We start from the raw sequence: 18,633 nt of genomic DNA, 5'->3' as shown, positions 1-18,633 counted from the left end.
TTCGTTCTCTTTCAGCATTGTCATCCACTCAAAACATTTAAAATCTTTCAAGGGTTTTACCCATTCCATCAAGTAATCTTCACAAGCCTTGTAAACACTTAAAAAATCTCCCGCCAGTCCCGCCTGATGTTTATCAAAAAGGAAGACTTACAGTAGGTAAAAGAGAACGGGAGGACAAAACATGTAAAAGGAGGACATGTCCTCCTTTTGGATACCATCTGGCAACCCTATACTCAAGGGACCCGGAGAGAATCTGCTCGTTGCTCCAAGCCTTCTGTTTCCTGTGGTCACCGTCTGTTCGGGAACGATGGGTTGTCCCCCTAGTTTACTAGTCTGCTGATGACGAATAACAAATAAGGCCAGTACCTAAATCAAAGACACTAGACTACATAAATACATTATTTAAATTTCCTTGGAACAGGAAATCAAACTATCTTGTAACTAATATCCACTTAACAAAACATCGTATCAATAGCACTCATTTTCTTCAAGAGATGAAATTAACATAGAAACGCTATAATCTACAGCTATATTATGCAATACTAAACTATGTACAAATGCATTTTCTATCATCATTATAATTATATTAATGTTTATCCTTATACCTAAGTTTTTACCACAGTAAAATAATCGTACGTATTTATTTCTTTATCATTATTTTCCGTAGAAAAGTTGTGTAGTAATGTATCTACAGGCAAATTAAAGAATATAGGGCTTTATGGATTGGTATAAAATCATCGGTAGTTACGCCTATCGATCTCCCATTGAAAAGTTATCGATTTCACTGTGCTAGGATTTGGTTTATTCGTTGATATAATAATAATAATATTTGGCTAATTTATATGGTGCCGTTTTCGTGAAAAATCACCTCAAGGGCGCTGTACAGATATATTTACTAAATACTTAATACTAGAATTATTGACTTAAAACTAGTGACTTACATCTAAGACATATCTAGTGACTTAAGACTAAGGCCTTGTATCTCTATGGTTATAATCACAATTTTGTTTATTAGACGAATTAAAAAATTAATTAAGCCTCACTATTATTATGTCCTGTGCAATTAAGGCATGACAGTCAATAAAAAAGAAACAAAAGAAAAACAATTTAATTAAAAAAATTAAATTGTAAAAAGTGGATTTGGACACCAATCCACTTTTAACAATTTCATTTTTATTTCATAATCTCCATAGATTCAAAAAAAGTATTATCACTAATAATTTTTTTCGTAATTTTTAGAAGAATTATCTTGTACGTATTATCGAAAGATTTATCTTGTAATGATTAGTGATTCGATATATTAAACGCATTGATGGCATTATTGATTGATGTAACGTTTTAAGACGCCGCTGACGTCACAAGACCCCGATCGTAACGCCACACAGTGGGCTGAAAATCGCCTTTAATAGACATAGAGACTTCAATTTTCAAGGGTCTTTTTTTTTAGCTAGAAGCGGATTCTGCTGATCATTTCTATGCTATAAAATTTCGTATGAAGCAATTGCGTGTACAAATGAAGGAGTTATCATTTTTTAAGAAAAAATTGTATGGCACTGACATTAAAAATAAGGCTATCTCTGGAATCATAAGGTTGGCCATTATATCCTTACACACAGATATACTACTATTTATTTGTATTTTTTTGACATTATATTGTGGCGCACCTTGCGATTTTTTTTAAATCCTCAAGTTGAAAAAAAACTTTTTTATGTTGATGATTAATTTTAATGCTTAAATGCTTTACATATGAGTATGCTTTGTCTAGTTTACAAGATTACAATCATCAACATAAAAAAAGTTTTTTTTTCAACTTTGAGGATTTAAAAAAAAATCGCAAGTTGTGCCACAATATAATGTCAAAAAAATACAAATAAATAGTAGTATATCTGTGTGTAAGGATATAATGGCCAACCTTATGATTCCAGAGATAGCCTCATTTTTAATGTCAGTGCCATACAATTTTTTCTTAAAAAATGATAACTCCTTCATTTGTACACGCAATTGCTTCATACGAAATTTTATAGCATAGAAATGATCAGCAGAATCCGTTTCTAGCCAAAAAAAGACCCTTGAAAGTTGAAGTCTCTATGTCTATGAAAGGCGATTTTCAGCCCACTGTGCGCCATTGCAAACAATTGTGGAGAGATCGACAACTGTACTGTATGACGTCGTGTCATATTTATGTTTAATCTACTATGAAAACGGTTAAAATAAACTAAAATACATACATATATTAGACGGTCAACATTATTTGAAATGTATAAAACGTGGGACTGAGTTCTTCGTTCCTTGTTATGTACTATGTACTACACATAAAATTTTACCAACCCCCACTGGATAGATAAAATTGTCGAAGGTAATACCCATCAATGTAATAAATCGTCGAAGAAGAATATGATACTGATACATCTAAGTGAAACACGAAATGGAAAAAAACACAGAAAAATAAAAAAAGGTAATGGTCACAACTAGGAATCGAACCCAGAATCTCTTATCTTATCGGGACAGTCGTCTTGAACAAGATATCCTGGGTTCGAAATCTTTCAATTTTTCTGTGCCTTGTTCTATTTCATGTTTCGCTTAGATTTATTACTATTATCTTCTTCTTCAATGGTTTTGTTTAGTTTTATTATAATATTATATCAAGATCATAGCTCACAGAGTTACATATTGGTTGAAATAACTCTCACGATGCATCGATATATAAACTGGAGAAAACGTTTACACGAATGTTGACAATTTCATCTTTCACTCCACGCGTGCACCTCGTTTACGTTATGTTGTCCGTCTTAAAGTTTTTACGACAATTTCTTGCCGGCAAAATATTTTGGCAAATGTATAAGACATATTCACAGCAATACGAAAATCTTGACGGGACAACTTGCCTAGCAAGCTTATTGATGGCCAAGACAATTGTTCGGTAATAGGCAATAATAGGCAACACACAGATAATTTATCTTGTTCATTTATAGCACATTTAAGAAATGGATCAGGTAAGATTTATAAACCATTGGTTTAAAAAAATTATTTATCATCCAATTGATACAGTAGTTTCACTGCAAAAGAGGCTTTTCCATGTTGAACTGGTAGACAGGATATCTGGGAGCGTAGGCCGTTCCACTGTCCTCATCATCTGGGTCTGCTTCTTCCATCTTGGATGATATCTGGGATTCCTCGTAAGTTGGCAAACCTGAAAAACAAAATTACATCATTAACTTTTGAGAATATTTCACAAGAATTCTGACTGCCCAATGCCGGGATGCTTACGTAGTTAAGTATGGGGACGTTGTAAGTTTGAAATTGGAAGGGAGGGAGGGATTTAGGGAAGAGACTCGGAAAGTACCTGGCTTGTCATATTTGTTTTGTATTAAACAAAGATATTAGAAGAACGAGATATGCTATGTTGGCCGCCGGACCGTAGCCGGAGTACTACCTAATTAGGGTACTTTGAACGGTATCGGGACGTGTACGCACAGAAATCTGTTCTATATGTTCTATGTAGTGCGGATACCTTAGCGCAAGCGAAGGTGTGCAGTAGTATTGGTGAACAAAACCGGCGACACTCAGCAAAACAATTCCACTCAGTACGAACTGCTCATAGCACATCTCGTTCTTCTAATATCTTTGGTATTAAACATAGTTAAAGAAATTGAAAGCAATGCTTCGATTTTAAAAAAAATGTTTTCACCCAAACGAATGACCACCGGATCCGGAATGAGTATTGCTGATTTATTAAAAAATCTCTTCAAATTATTACTGATCCGGTTAGAACTGGGACTGCGAGTCGTTACCTGATATGCAATTCCTTTTTTAACCGGAAAATGAATAATTTGAAGACATTCTAATAAATTAGCAATATTTTCATCAATAAGTTTTCTGTGTACATCTTTGCCAGAGGTTGTTAAATACTTGTGTGAAAAAATAATATCTACCGTAAATTCAACGAAAATCAAAGGTGTTTTCTTTATCACCTTTGATAAACAATATATGGATAATGTGTGATATGATAAGTCGATGATTATTGAACAAGTTTTTTCAATATTTGTCATGATAATGTTAATATTTCAAATAAATCGTCTGTTATCTTTCCTTTGCTAATTAGAGGGAACAATATAATTAGATTGATAAATCTATCTTGGAAATATTTAAAAAAATATGCTTTTCAATCGTTACAATGCAATAGAATCGTTTTATAATAGATTTATTATTTTAGAAACAAACAGAATTTTTATTTTTCCTTAAAAATAATAGGACGGCAAAGGAAAAGTTAAAGGAATATAGGATAAGGATAGGAAGATGTTCCACATTCCATACTCATGCATTCATTTGTGATCGTAGGCATTAATTAGGTTCGATATGTTTTATAACGTTATTGATTTACAAATGTAGAGATTGTGCGTATATTAATATGGGGAATCGGGGATTTTTTCCATGCTTGATCTGCAAGGTAAGTGGATTTTATAAAATTTGTAAGTTCAAGCGAGTCCAGAATCAAACCTCTAAAATAAAGTGGGAATCTTAACGTCATAAGTGATGAAGTCGTGTAAAAACAACATTCGGCGCGCGGCCGGCGTAATGGACGTAATGGATGGTCGACTTTGCCCTAGCAGGCCTAGCAAATCGATTTTTCCGTGGGTTTATTTGAATTATTTTTGATGACCGTATTAATAGAATCTAAAATGTTTCTAAAGAGATCTCGCAGGAAGTTACTAATCCATTGTCTGGAAAAATAAAATCTGGTGCTTATCTTTATACTTTTTAATCGTTTTATAAAAATTTAAAAACTTTTTACATAAAATATTTTAATGGTTTGGCCCTGTTTTTATTAATTTTAAATATAAATAACTTACATCCATAGGGATCCCTCTAAAAAAAATGACATTTTAGTAATATGTTCATCAGAAATAAATAAAATGTGAGCGTCGCCTTAAGGACAACTCCTTATCCTCAGTAGGTAAAACCAGAATCGTCTCTGATCGGAATGCAATGGAAAAAAGGTCCTTACCCATTTGAGTATATTCTGGAGGAGGAGCAGATGCTTGTCCAGAGCCTGAAGGATCAAAGGGTCCAGAAGATGTCGAGGCTCCGCCATTATACTGACCCACATAGACTGGGACAGTTCCTATGTTGATTGGGATGTGGCATTTGAGGTTAGAATGCATTCCACCGGCTATGGCTCTCACCTGTTAAAAAAATCTTATTAAAATATGTTTACATAAATTGAGCCTATACAAGATAAGATTAAGTAGATAAGCTTGGTCTAAATATTTTTTTCTATATTATAGAAATACGAGAATGTAAAATACTCATATCATCAATCGTTTATATTCGATCCGAAGTGTTCTTAGTAAAAAATAATGCAAATTGTGTTCTTTATAAATATATAAACAGGAAATAGAAAATTACAATCAATAATCTTTGAAAGACGACGCGCGTCGAGATGATAATCTTCCCGATGCATCATGACGTGTGTCTTGTCATGTTAATGAATTTAATATTATTTATTGGACAATTTGTAAAGCGCCGCTTTTGTGAGATATCACCTCAGGGGCGCTTTACAGTTGATGCAGGTATTACAAAAAAATATTAATATTACAAAAATAAAGTGAAGTTAAGTTAATTAAAATGAAGTACAGGAACAGGTGACACGAAGATAAAGACTCTGCAGCAAAAATCCTAGGTGGTGAAGAAACTGTCCACCTCGTCCCCCAACAGTGCCAGCACGAGGTTCGTCATCCGTCCAGGTATGTGTCTGCTGCTAATAAAGCGCTGACAGAATATCCTCTCACAGATACTAGACCTTGGCAGCACCGCTGTGACGTTCAACGAAGATAGAAGATGGAGTAACTAACTAACCATCACGCCGTTTCTCGGAAGGGGCAGACAGAGAGGACGGATCGCCAAACAACTCGGTCTTGGCACACACTCCTTGCCTCATTCAAATTCATGCATCCTCTTATACAAACTCTTCTGTTATTCTGACTCTTTATATGGTCCGACTCAAGTATTTAGTTCTCTTGATCGTGCCACGTCTTTCTCGGGCGTCCCCGACTTCTTCCACCATTCTTTTCGATGTCATACATTATTGTGGGAAATTTAGCACTAATAAAGTCTTTTTTACAAAAATAAAATTGGTTGTTAACAGATGAAAAAATATAATAAGCAGTAGGTAATTGTTGGTTGAAGTACTAGTACACATTGCGCCCTTGAGGTGATTTCTCACGAAAACGGCGCTATATAAATTAGCCAAATATTATTATTATTGAGTTATTTGGCGTGTTGGAAATAAGCCGACATAGCTCATTGGTGCAGAGCACCTGACTGGACATCAGAAGGCACGGGTTCAATTCCCGTCGGCGGCATTTATTTTTACTCGGGAGATAGTTTCAATTTTACAATATATACCTTGACGAAGTACTGGAATGTGATCAGAGATGGGAAGGTAGACGAAGGGGGAACTCCAGGAAGCAGAAGCGCAACTTGGAACTGTGTTTCTTCTCCTTTTAAAACTCCTTTCCCAATGTACTCCACTAACTTATGCCTTTCGTAACGGCATTTTGGATACGGAGATAAACAAGAGTAGGTAACCATCTGAAACAAAATATATAAGTCATACTTTAAGTTGTGTTCGGCTTTTGAAAATATGAGGTTTTTGGGTATATGAAGAAAATGTAACCAGTGGGCTGTCTGTATCTGTAACTCTGTATCTTTCGAAACTTTCTTGTCGCCGGTTTAGCCACGTCACAAACCCTTTTTAAACCTCCCCTTGCGGTGTTAAAAAATTCCACGTCCTCCGGTGCTATGCACCCGGTAAATATTTAAATATTGTAATTACTTCATGCAATACTTAAATGAGGAATAGCAAAAATATTTTACCCTATGTTTAGTATATTTACAGAGATATTTTATTAATTAGAGACGATGTTCACTCAGTTGACAGCACAGGCAAGGAAAGGTTAAACCACGAACTCACTGGTTTGTTAACCCGAAAGATACATAGTAGGCAGTACCAGTATCTTTGAAATTATTCTCTTCCTCTATTCTTTCCGGAAACTAGTGAAAAAATGGAAAACTGAATTTACATCACATTTTTCGTCGATTTTGTGATGCTTTTTTTTATTTGACCGTTCTAGTAAATACAGTCGGAAGTTATGTAGTTACAATCAGCTGTTATTGTATTTTAAAATGCGTCGATGATTTGTTTCTACCATAAAATTTTCAAAATTAAAGCAAATATGAATAAAACATAAAGTGTAAATACACAAAAAAGAGCAAATACATTACAAGCTGTGAAAATAGACTTTTGATTTGAAATACGCGGACACGAGAAGAGAATTGAGAAAAGATATATCAACAAGGAAAACGAGACATTTTGAGATCACTTTTATACTAACAACTGAAACTATGTTGGCAGATGGTCAAATAAATTTCGATATAACAAAACTTATTTATACTATGTGGAAAAATATATTACCTACATTTTAAACTGTGCTTAGGGTGTGATCTCGCTTCTTAGTTAAATAAACATTGATAAAATGAAAAAAAATATATTAAAATTACATATTACTCAATGAAAACTGCTCTGTGTCGTTGGTTGTTGTCTAAATTAGGCTTTCCGCATAAATACAATACTAAAGTAGGCGTTTAGTTGGTTGGTTTTAACCTCGGCGAACAAAATATGTAGGAATTCTGACAACCCAATCTGACTTACAAAATTCCCAACCCACGTACCCGTATTTATACTGAATCATTAAAATAATCCTTAATTAATTTCTGTGAAGTTTATCTCCAAGTTTTGATTTATGAGGGGCTTATAAATAGAAATATACACCTACTGTATAAATCTTCCTTGCAGTAATTCACACTGACAACAGAGTAATTTAATTGTAAACTTCCTTTGATCTGTAGATTCTTAGAACTCGTAATTTCCACAAAGAATTGTTATGTAAAAAGAAATTTCTCCAATGATATGAATTTATTGTTATGTATTTGTGTTACATTACCTACTTCATATGAACTAAACCTATCAATACTGAAAAGTACTTGTACTGAAACGAGAAACAATCCCAGGTGGACAGACAAAGATTCATTTTTCTCTAATTGTATTAATTAGTATCTGACAAATAAAATAAAATGCACTCGTAAAATGTATTTGAAATTATATATTTTTTGACAGAATTCCTGCCCAGGGACTGGAACTGCTGTGAAAAATATTTTTTTTTTGTTTAACTGAGGAATGAACCTTTCAGCAACTGTAACAACTGCGCCAAATCTTAACTGCGACGTTGAACATCGACCATAGAAGTGTGGGCGATTCTAGCCTGTACTGGTTCAGAGTATTTAACTGTTGAGAAAACCAGGGCAATGGATGCCGTTCTTAGGGTGTTGAAATCGCATCCCAACTGACTAAGCAAGTACATAATAATGAAGAAGTAATAAAATTGTGTTTTTACCCTCTCAATACACATGGTGAAGCTCGTAATCTTGATTCTGCTGTTGTTTCTTACAGAACAGGTGATAGGCACTTGCTGTCCAGCCACGTAACCGCCCATCGGTAGGTCTATGGTCATATGCAGGGTCCCTTTTTTGGCTAACAGGAAAGAGTAATCCTGTGATAATTCTTGTCTCAGCGGCATCTGCAAGAAAAATCAACACTTCATCATTAAAATCTTCATCTTCATGCCCCGCTTCAATCAAAAGGTGGACAGCGTAGTGTTTTCGTTTTAATTTTTGACGTTGCTTCCTGGAATAGAGAACCATAAAAATTCTTCAGCTACGAAATTCATCTTCTATCAGCACTTATTTTCCTGGATAAGCTGAAGGTTTTTAATTTAAATTTTGGTTCATTGAACTCTCAAGATATTATTTTCCGTGTATTTAGGTTTTTATCTTACCACTACCCTCTCCGGGAAGCTTGGGAAGAAAACTAATTAGTTTCCGTCAGTAAAAAAAACTTAAAATATATTTTCGATTTTTCGGTAGAAATGAAGGTGGCATAGTCTGAATATAAATGAACAAGAGTTTAGGAGGTCTAGCATGGACGATCGATAAAGTCTTATATTAATACGATATTGACTAAATTCGACATATATGATCAGTTGGCGATATTTGCGAGCACGGCCAACGATTGATAAGAAATGTTCCAACGGCCGATAGACAAATTTTAGAGCGGCCTCCGAAGTATCTGATAGTGGTGCTTGTGAATAAAATTTCTGAGACAGTGGATGTATTTTATTCCTCTTTAAATAATCTTGAGGATTTTATGTATAATTATCTTCCCAGATGTTAAGAGTGTCAGAATGAGAAACGTGTAAATGGATTAATGATTTGTCGTACCATAGTACAAAATAAGCTTCGGTTAACAGTCAATATATACATCTTTGTCGTTGTCGTTCGTTATGAAAAAATACTTACTTTTTAATGATCTGAATTGAACTAACGAAGCTCTTAGAATTGAAAGATATACGCGGCGAGTTCAATCCGTTCAGGCTATTGACGGTTGTAACACATATTTAAGCACTGCAAGTCTCCTATGAGCAAATTATATTAGATACGATAGCAATTAATATCAGTTGAAGACATGTAGTCAATAATATTGTTTCATTTGAAATAATCCATCACAAATACGTAACATTTCATTTATTCAAACAACTGTCACTCTTATTATGCCTAAATTTGGCATGTTATTATTCATTAACTCCTTCCTGTTCCGTGTTTTAACAATATATACTCACCCTCTCTCTGTGAATGAACTAATATCTACCTATTAAATGTAACTGTTGTTGGGATCACTTAAACTGGGCGAAGCCCAACCAAGTGCCGCCCGCAGGGCCCAGCAGCAAAAAATCCGCGGAGCGGGTTTTTAACTGCTAGTTATTATTTATTGCGTTATCAATATCCATCTGGCTACTGCGCGACTGTACTTGGGAAATTGATATAAAAGCATCGGTCACTGCGCCATTACGTTACGCGATATTGTAAAGATATCGATTTCACTGTGCTAGACCCCCGATCGATAAATCTCTCGATTTGTAAAAAACGAAAACCTCTCATAATACTATTCACCGAAACATGTGAAAATTGTTATCATAATTGTCTGATTATTCGTAACGCAGTAATTTTTATCTTTTTTTATAAAAAAGCAAAATCATAAAAATAAACCGATTTTCTATATTTATTAAATGCACAAGCAGTGCTTAGAGACATGCTTTCCTTACATAGCTTGACAGTTACTTAATATGAGTCACCTACAGTTAAACACCAAGTAAAGGTTTGGTCGGCTTACTCGAATAGATACAAATATTAAAATATTGAAGACAATATTAGTGATTTCTAAACGAAAATCTGTTTCAGATTCCGAAAATCAGATTAGGAAATTTCAGATTACGAAAATCTGAAACAGATTTTCGTTTAGAAATCACTAATATTGTCTTCAATATTTAAATATTACAATTTGAGGTTTTACTCAATAAAGTTATTCCGAAAAATAAAAATATTAAAGTTTGAAAATTTCAAAGAAATACAAAAAGCATCAATTTGAACGGTTATAAATACTACGTTATTACACGTTGGCTTGTGAATACACTCTATAGAGGGTTATATGAAAATTACTTACACTATTAGTAGGGTTAGCATTTAGATCGTTCATACTAATGACCGTGAAAGGGAATTTTGCAGTTTTATCCATTTTATAGGACCTCGCTATGGTTACTTTGATGTAATATCTTATCTTGCCAAAGCCACCTTCAAATGATGATGGCAACATTGGAGGGAGCTGCACTGAGAAATTGAAGGAACTGAGACCAGAGGGAATTTCCACGTTACCATCTGAAAAATATTTGTATTTTTCAATTAGAAACAAACATATTACAGGTAAAAGGGGGCTTTAAATGGAACCCTGTGGGATTCCGGATAATTTTTTTTTATTACTTTATTCTGTGCTGTTTGGTTGTAAAATCGCATCATAAGAGACTTCATACTTTAGGAACAGTGAAATAATCGATGGAAATTAAGTGAGATCATGTATGTTGTGTTTCAATTTACAAAACGTATTAAATCATTTAAAATAATTATCTAAAAAGTAGTTACCTTGGTTGGGGTATCCTGCGGTCAAATTTATTGGAGTTGTTTTGAAATATATCTCATGGCCAGAATACACAACGGTTCTCCTATGTTTTCCAGTTCCATGACTTTCTGACCATCGAACTCTCGTTTCTCCGGTTATTTGAAAGAGCATGGCTGTTGAAAAAAAATCACCGATGAAAACATTCAAAATAAACCAAAATTTATGCAACACAACACAGATCACAATAGAAATAAAAATACTTTGATGACTTACATTGAATTTTCTTAGGTTCAGCTTGGTTGATGTTAAACACTCCATTGACAGTTTGTCCACTGAAAAACACCCTTTGCGCCGACTCATTAAACACTAGACTACAATTTTGGAACGACATTTCAATGTTTTTTGCGAAACACTGTTTTATATACGTATTTATAGCAAACTGGCAGCACTGTACTACTGATACTATGATAAAGCGGACTGTGTGTTTTATTAAACGACTTTAATCTACTTGTTTTATCAGTAGGGCTACAAATTATTAAATTAACCGGATCTTTTTAATCATAGACAACCGTGAAACGGTTTCACACCTGAATGTCTTTTCGAGATATTCAAGAATTGTGGCACAGTAAAGTTAGGTGTTTGACTCCGCAGTTTAGAGCGAGACCGAGGTATTATAGTATCTCTTTCTCACATCGCAGCTCGCAGGAAGTAGACACGCATCAATAAACTAAATATTCAATCTCGGAGTTTCATTCTAGGAATAAAACCAGAACGTTAATATAATAGTGGTTCAACCCACAACCATATTATACCAAGATTTTTTCTTTAGCCAATTTAGTGCACTCTTTTCCCGTCCATCCTTTCTGCATATCTAAATTTTTTTATTATCAAACTAACCTCTTCATTGATGTTTCTGCATTTATACTTCATCAATTCCATGCCTCACTTACATTAGTGTTAGTTCAAAACTCCATCGTAAACAGCAAGTTTCGATTTTTTTTTTTTTTTTTTTTTTTTTACAGTAATACCGCACAAGAGTCCCAACTGCTCCCGTCTGGAGCCAGTGAGACTATGGCATCCCCAATTGGGGTATGTTGTGAGGCTAAAGGTATTGGAGAGGGGAAGGAGATGGGAAAGAGGAAGATGGATTACATTGACACATTTGGATTAACAACTACTGCCAATGTAATCAATATCCTTATCAGCCTTTCTTTACCAAGCAAACATACTTCCTAAGCCCTTGGCGCGTGATCAATTTTGAAGAATCACGTAATCAAGTCAGTGCCATCGAGTAATGACAGTTTGCAAATAGCGGCGATTATTGTTGATTCTCGCTCTTACATGTGTGTTGTTTTACCTCAAGCGTATTAAACAAACAGTGTGATTGATTAGACTATTTTAAACAGTGAAGTTTACTTACCTTCCCTTTCTTCTTCTGTCATCTCCTATCGGGGGTCGGCTATCATCAGGAAAAAATACTAAAATTAAGTAATAGCAAAACAAATTTTTAGGTGTATCCACGAGCAAGTTTTAAAATAACCGGTTTTTAGATATTTTTGTTTTGTCCTACTAACCGGAAAACCGTTTACCTTTTAGGCTAGTTTGGAAGCCCTTACCTATCAGTGTGTATAATGTGACATCATACGTGTCAGCTTATCGTTATCTGATAAATTCTAAATACTAATTACCTGATGGTAAATGTGAGTCCCCTCAATAAACAAACAGATGATTCATCATTTTCATCATTGATTATAATTTATTGTATTGCCAAATTCGCGCGGGAGTTATTACGAAATTCAAATAAATATTGCATTTTTTCAAAACTTTAATTAGACTCTTAATAATAAGCTACTAGTGGATCTATTACAAATGTTTTTCAAGGGCGTCTCCAACTATTTCCATTGTTACTATTAAAAAACTACATTACATCGACTTTAATGTCGATAAGTATTTCTCAGGCTTCCCCGACTTCTTGTACCATTCAAATCACCCTTTAAGTACTCCTTGTACCTATAAAAACAAACTTTGACAATTTCAGATATCGGTCGACTAATTTTCGAGTGTTGCTTGCGCAAACATACGCAGGTTAGAATTTTTATAAATTAAGATAATATAAGATTGCAACAATAACATTTGGCTGTCATCAGTTGTTTTGTTTTGCTTTATCTAAAAATAATTTTATACCATTTTTTTTTGCTTTCTGGCAAAAAAAAAGTGTAGTGTGTTGTGCCTTGAGGTTTCTTCTCCCTCCTGATCTTCCAGGAGTCACTTTTCGCTGCTGATTTCCAGATATTTATAAACTTTTTTACTTCTGTCATTTTCCATACTATTGTTGTAGTTGTTTACGGTTGTGAATAATGGAGGAAGATTTCCCTCCTGGACCCCCTACAAAGCCGCCAGATCCCTCTCCGGACCCCCCAGATGGGGAAATGTAGAAATTTCTGACAGCGATTCTGTCATTTTGACTTCTACCAAAAAAAGGAAATTTACTCCTTCTTCCCCAATAAAACTTGACTTGCCTTCGACTTCACAGTCCCCACCAACACTTTCTCAACTTCCTCCAACAAACTTTTATTCTCCTCATTCCCGTGGCCCATTCATAGTATACGCCCAAAAAACTGAGCAAGAAAAAACCATCCACCCTCTTGAATTTGGCAAATTCCTATCAAATAGCAAGAACCTTTCGATCAAGCCTGGAGGTGTAAAAGCCGAGGGTCGCTTCAGAATCTCTGTCGAATTCCTCTCAGGGTCAGCTGCCAACAGTTTCATCAAAAATATCTTCATTTCATCTAATTCAAAGTTCAAGGCATATATCCCTACTTTCAATGTCACTCGCATGGGCCTGGTCAGAGGACCGACCGATCTGTCCGACCGATCTCGACCGATCTGTCCATCGCAGAAATTCTGTCTTCACGTTCAACCCCCCAACACATTGGCAATCCCATAAAAGCCAGGAGGCTAAATTACAAGGACTCCTCTGAGGGTATAATTTCTTGGAAGCCCTCCCAATCTGTCGTTATCACCTTTGAAGGTCAATCTCTTCCCTCCCATATATATTTATTCTTCAAATCATTATCAGTTGAAATGTATACTTATCCCACCACTCAATGTTTCAATTTCTGCCGTTTTGGTCATACCAAAGCTGCATGCAGATCTCAACCCAGATGTTTTAAATGTGGAGAAAACCACGCAGCTGGCCAATGTCCTTCTTCCTCTTCACCTAAATGTTTTAACTGCTCAGGCTCACATACAGCTATCAACACTTCTTGCCCAGAACAATCTCGCCAAAAAAATATTAAAATTTCTATGGCCTCTCAGAACTTGTCTTTTCTGCAGGCTTCCAAACTATTCCCGCCTGTCAAAAAATCATTTGCTGAGGCTTTATCCAGCAACTCCTCATCCAACCCTCTTCCCTTCTCTACAACAACTTCTTCTCGTTCAACTAAATTCACATACAAAAATTCTATCTCTAAACCGGCTCCTGGATACGATCAGCAACAACACAACTCACTGCTCTTAAATCCCAATGGTTCATCTCTTTCAAATGCCACAAATGGGTGTGCAAATAATTATAATCCCTCAATGAACTCTCTTAAACTTTCTGAAAAACTCTCCCAAGACAATTCTTCATTTATCCAAATTCTTATTATGCTTCTAATTGACCTTATATCTTCTCAAACTAATCTACCGTCCAACGCTGCTACTATTATTTCCACATTAAAATCATTTATTCAAAATGGCTCTTCAGGATGTCAGAATACTTCAGTGGAATAGCCGAAGTGCTATTTCTAACAAATCTGATCTCCTTAACCTATTAAATTCCAACATTATTTCTTTGGCTGCTATCTCGGAGACTTGGTTTACTCCATCCACCCACTTTAATGTGGGAGGGTATTCCTGTCTCCACGACGACCGCCCGGAAGGTACGGACGGCGGTGCTGCCCTTTTTATTAAAAAATCCATATCATTTTCCCCAATAAATAATATCAAACCCCCCAATGCTGACTTCCAAATGGTTGCAGCTAAAATAAAGGACACTTCCTTTATTTCAGTCTATCTTCCCCCAACAGCCCATTTCAATAAACAAATTTGGCTGCAAATTGTAAGTCAACTAAGCCCTCTTTTCTTTATATTAGGCGATTTTAATGCCCATTCCCCCGTCTGGGGTTCTGCTTTCACCGACCGAGATGGTCGAAGTGTGATGGATTTCCTAGATCAATCCAACCTTTTCCTTTTGAATGACGGATCTCCTACTAGGATCTCACGCCCCAGCACAAACCCCAGTGCAGTGGATCTCTCGATATGCTCAACAAGTCTGGCTTCTCTCTCCTCGTGGGTGGTGTCCCCCGACCCTTGCTCCAGTGATCATTTCCCGATCACTATTACTTATCAAACTTCTTTCCAATCAGACAAGTCTCATATTTCGACAAAGATTAAAACGAAACACACCAAATGGGATGAATTTAACTCTCATATGAACAAGTTCCTACTAAATTTACCCGCCACCGATATATTTTCCGTCAAAGATGACTATAATAACTTCAAATCAATGCTCATAACTGCAATAAATAAATCAAATCCTCCCCCTAAAACTAAATCTCTCAAAAAATTCCCTCCAACTCCCTGGTGGGATGAGGAATGTTCCAAAGTAGTAAGAATTCAGAAAGCTAAATCTCTTTCCTATCTTTTCATTCAGTTCAGTATCTCCGAACACTCCGATTTCGGAAGTTTGGTCTATGATCCGAAGATTTCGATCCTCCTTCAGTTCATCATCTCCTCGAGCATCTCATTCTAAATGGATAGATGAATTCTTGGACAAAATTGCCCCCCCTTCTGTACCTAACTTAGATGAAATAACGCCCATCTATAATACTCCTATGTCTAATCATTGGCTAGACTCTCCATTCACCTTAATTGAGCTAAAAAATTGTTTATCAACAGTCAAGGACTCATCTCCAGGCAGGGATGGTATACCTTACAGCATAATCAAAAATAGTAATGATAATGTTCTCAACCACTTCTTAAGCATCTTAAATAAAATCTTCCAGACTGTTATAATGCCTGATGACTGGAGTTCTCAAATAATCATCCCTATTAAAAAAAAAAACAAATCACCAAATTCTGGATCCAACTACAGGCCAATCGCTCTTTCATCCACTCTCAATAAGCTTTATGAAAAATTAATTAAAAACCGATTAGAATTTTTTGTCGAGAGTAAACAGTTTCTCTCTCTTATCTCAATTTGGATTTAGGAAAAAAAAATCCACTCAGGATAACCTTGCCATCATCAGCACTGATATTAATTTATCTTTTTCTAAACAGGAAGTTTGTCTTGCCGTTTTTATAGATATAGAAGGCGCCTTTGACAATGTTTCCATCCCAATCCTGAAAAAAAAACTTCTAGGCCTTGGCCTTCCCTCCATGTTTGTCCAATCTATTATTAATCTATTTCTAGATAGAAAAATTTTCATTGAACTTCCAGATATTTCTCCTCAAAGTAGGTCTATTTGGAAGGGTTTACCACAAGGCGATGTATTGTCCCCCTTACTGTATAATATATACACATACGATATGCATGTCACTATTCCCCCACAAGTAAAAGTTATTGAGTTCGCAGATGACATAGCTTTCTTCTTATCATCCAAAATCATCCCTCTTGCCGTCAAATATCTTAACGAAGCCATGAATGCCCTTTGCACATGGCTCACGTTAAATGGTCTTGAACTTTCAATCCAAAAGACTCAGTGTGTCACCTTCTCAAACCGCCATAAAAACCCCGCCGTTCAATTTTTATTTAAAAATTCTCCAATCTCCAACGCTTCTGAAGTAAAGTTTTTGGGAGTAACATTTGATAGGAAACTTAAATGTTCTTCCCATATTAATAATTTAGTTACTAAATGCGAAAATTTTTTAAATATTATCAGATCATTATCTGGCGTTCGGTGGGGAGCTCACCCTACTTGCATTAAGTTGCTTTACAACGCACTTATTCGAAGCCATCTCGACTATGCCTGCCCACTTTTTAGTACTGCCTCAAAAATTGTACCTGATAAATTAGACAAAATTCAATCTAATTCTTTGCGAATAATAACTGGAGCGATGCAATCGTCACCCATCAATTCCCTTCAAGTAGAATGTTCTGATCCTCCTCTTTATTTAAGGCGTCAACTATTTGCTGACAAATTTGTTCTTAAATGTTTAAATTCTAAATGTCATCAGGTTATCCCCAGCGTCTCGTTGTTAATTGACTCAACCCATTCATCTACAATCAGAGCTTCAACTAATCCTATTCCTGACATCTATAAAAAATTTACGTCTTTCTCAGAGCTCCACATCATCCAAAATGATCTACTTCCCTTATACAAATTAAAATATAGTCACGTCACCCTACCCCCAACAATATTAGAAGGGATCGGAATCCTTAAAAGTCATTCCAATCTCCCGGCCCGAACTGTCAATAATATGTTCAATGACATTATTTTATCTAAATGGCCTAACTTTTCTCTTTTATTTACTGATGGATCCAAATCTCCTGACTCTCCTAACTGTGGTTAGATATTAACGTTTACCACAATAATTCTAATGACAGAATATTTCATTAAATTTCAAATCAATTTTCAATATTTTCAGCCGAGTGCATTGCAATAATAGAATCTCTCAAATATATAATCAAAAATAATTTTGAACATTCCCTCGTTCTCTCTGACTCTCTCAGTTCCCTCCAAAAACTTAAATCCAGTCCTCTTCTTTATCCTGATGATCACTTTGTATGCCTTATTCGAGAGATGATAGCCTCCATTCAAAGCTCTGGTAAAACTGTAACTCTGATTTGGATTCCTGGACATGTTGGTATCATGGGTAATGATATTGCGGATGCCTTGGCAAAACAAGGAGCGTCCAACCCTGTTGTTACCCTCGTAAACCACATTCCCCTTTCTGACATTTTTTCCATCATCAAAGATAGATCCCGCAATGTTTGGGCAGAGTATTGGCACATTGCTAGCTAATCCAAGGGAGCCTGCTATGCCTCAATACAAAGGACTATTCCATCAAAACCGTGGTTTCAGCAATTCCCCCATTTTTCCAAAAAAGAAATTTCTTCACTCATTCGAATGAGGATCGGACATTGTTCCGTTCCTTCCCACATTTTTAAAATTCACGTCCTTGACTCCCCAGATTGTAAATTCTGTGGTCTAGAAGTAAGAACTTTAGATCACATATTTTTTGGTTGTCCCTCTCTAAACAAATATCCTCTCTTCTATCAAGCCTTATCTAAAATTGTCTCCTCTCCATTCAACATCTCATCTCTTCTAAGTCTGAACTCGACTCCAATTTTCATTATAATTTTAAAATTTGCCTATTTAAATAAAATTAATATTTAAATTCACCTTTCATTTCTCAATAATTTTAAATGATGGCCAAGAACACCCTTGAAGGGTGAAAGCCAGAGATAATTAAAAAAAAAAGATAATATAAATATACATTTAATTATACATAGTGTATTTACACTTAAGAACCGAAAACCGAAACTGATGTATTCACTGACTGTACTGAACGTATGTCTAAAT

At 35.4% G+C, this 18,633-nt stretch overlaps 1 protein-coding gene across 1 annotated transcript; it reads right to left on the bottom strand.

Annotated features, from left to right (window-relative positions):
• Window positions 1–2,976: 2,976 nt before the first annotated feature.
• On the bottom strand, window positions 2,977–11,507 carry LOC149415246 (arrestin domain-containing protein 17-like). Its single transcript, XM_089642547.1, has 7 exons — window positions 11,339–11,507; window positions 11,089–11,238; window positions 10,616–10,827; window positions 8,454–8,636; window positions 6,406–6,591; window positions 5,006–5,183; window positions 2,977–3,190 (listed from the first exon to the last, which is right to left on the bottom strand). The coding sequence occupies exons 1-7, from the start codon at window positions 11,454–11,456 to the stop codon at window positions 3,054–3,056; spliced, it is 1,164 nt and encodes a 387-aa protein (XP_089498673.1). The 5' UTR covers window positions 11,457–11,507; the 3' UTR covers window positions 2,977–3,053.
• Between the last annotated feature and the right edge of the window lie 7,126 nt (window positions 11,508–18,633).

This window comes from Hesperophylax consimilis, chromosome 18, assembly GCF_061612785.1.
Source record: "Hesperophylax consimilis isolate HC1 chromosome 18, BYU_Hcon_1.0, whole genome shotgun sequence".
Taxonomy (NCBI): Eukaryota; Metazoa; Arthropoda; class Insecta; order Trichoptera; family Limnephilidae; genus Hesperophylax; species Hesperophylax consimilis.
Note: the sequence above shows the minus strand (reverse complement) of the source record. Positions and strands in the feature narration are given on the sequence as shown.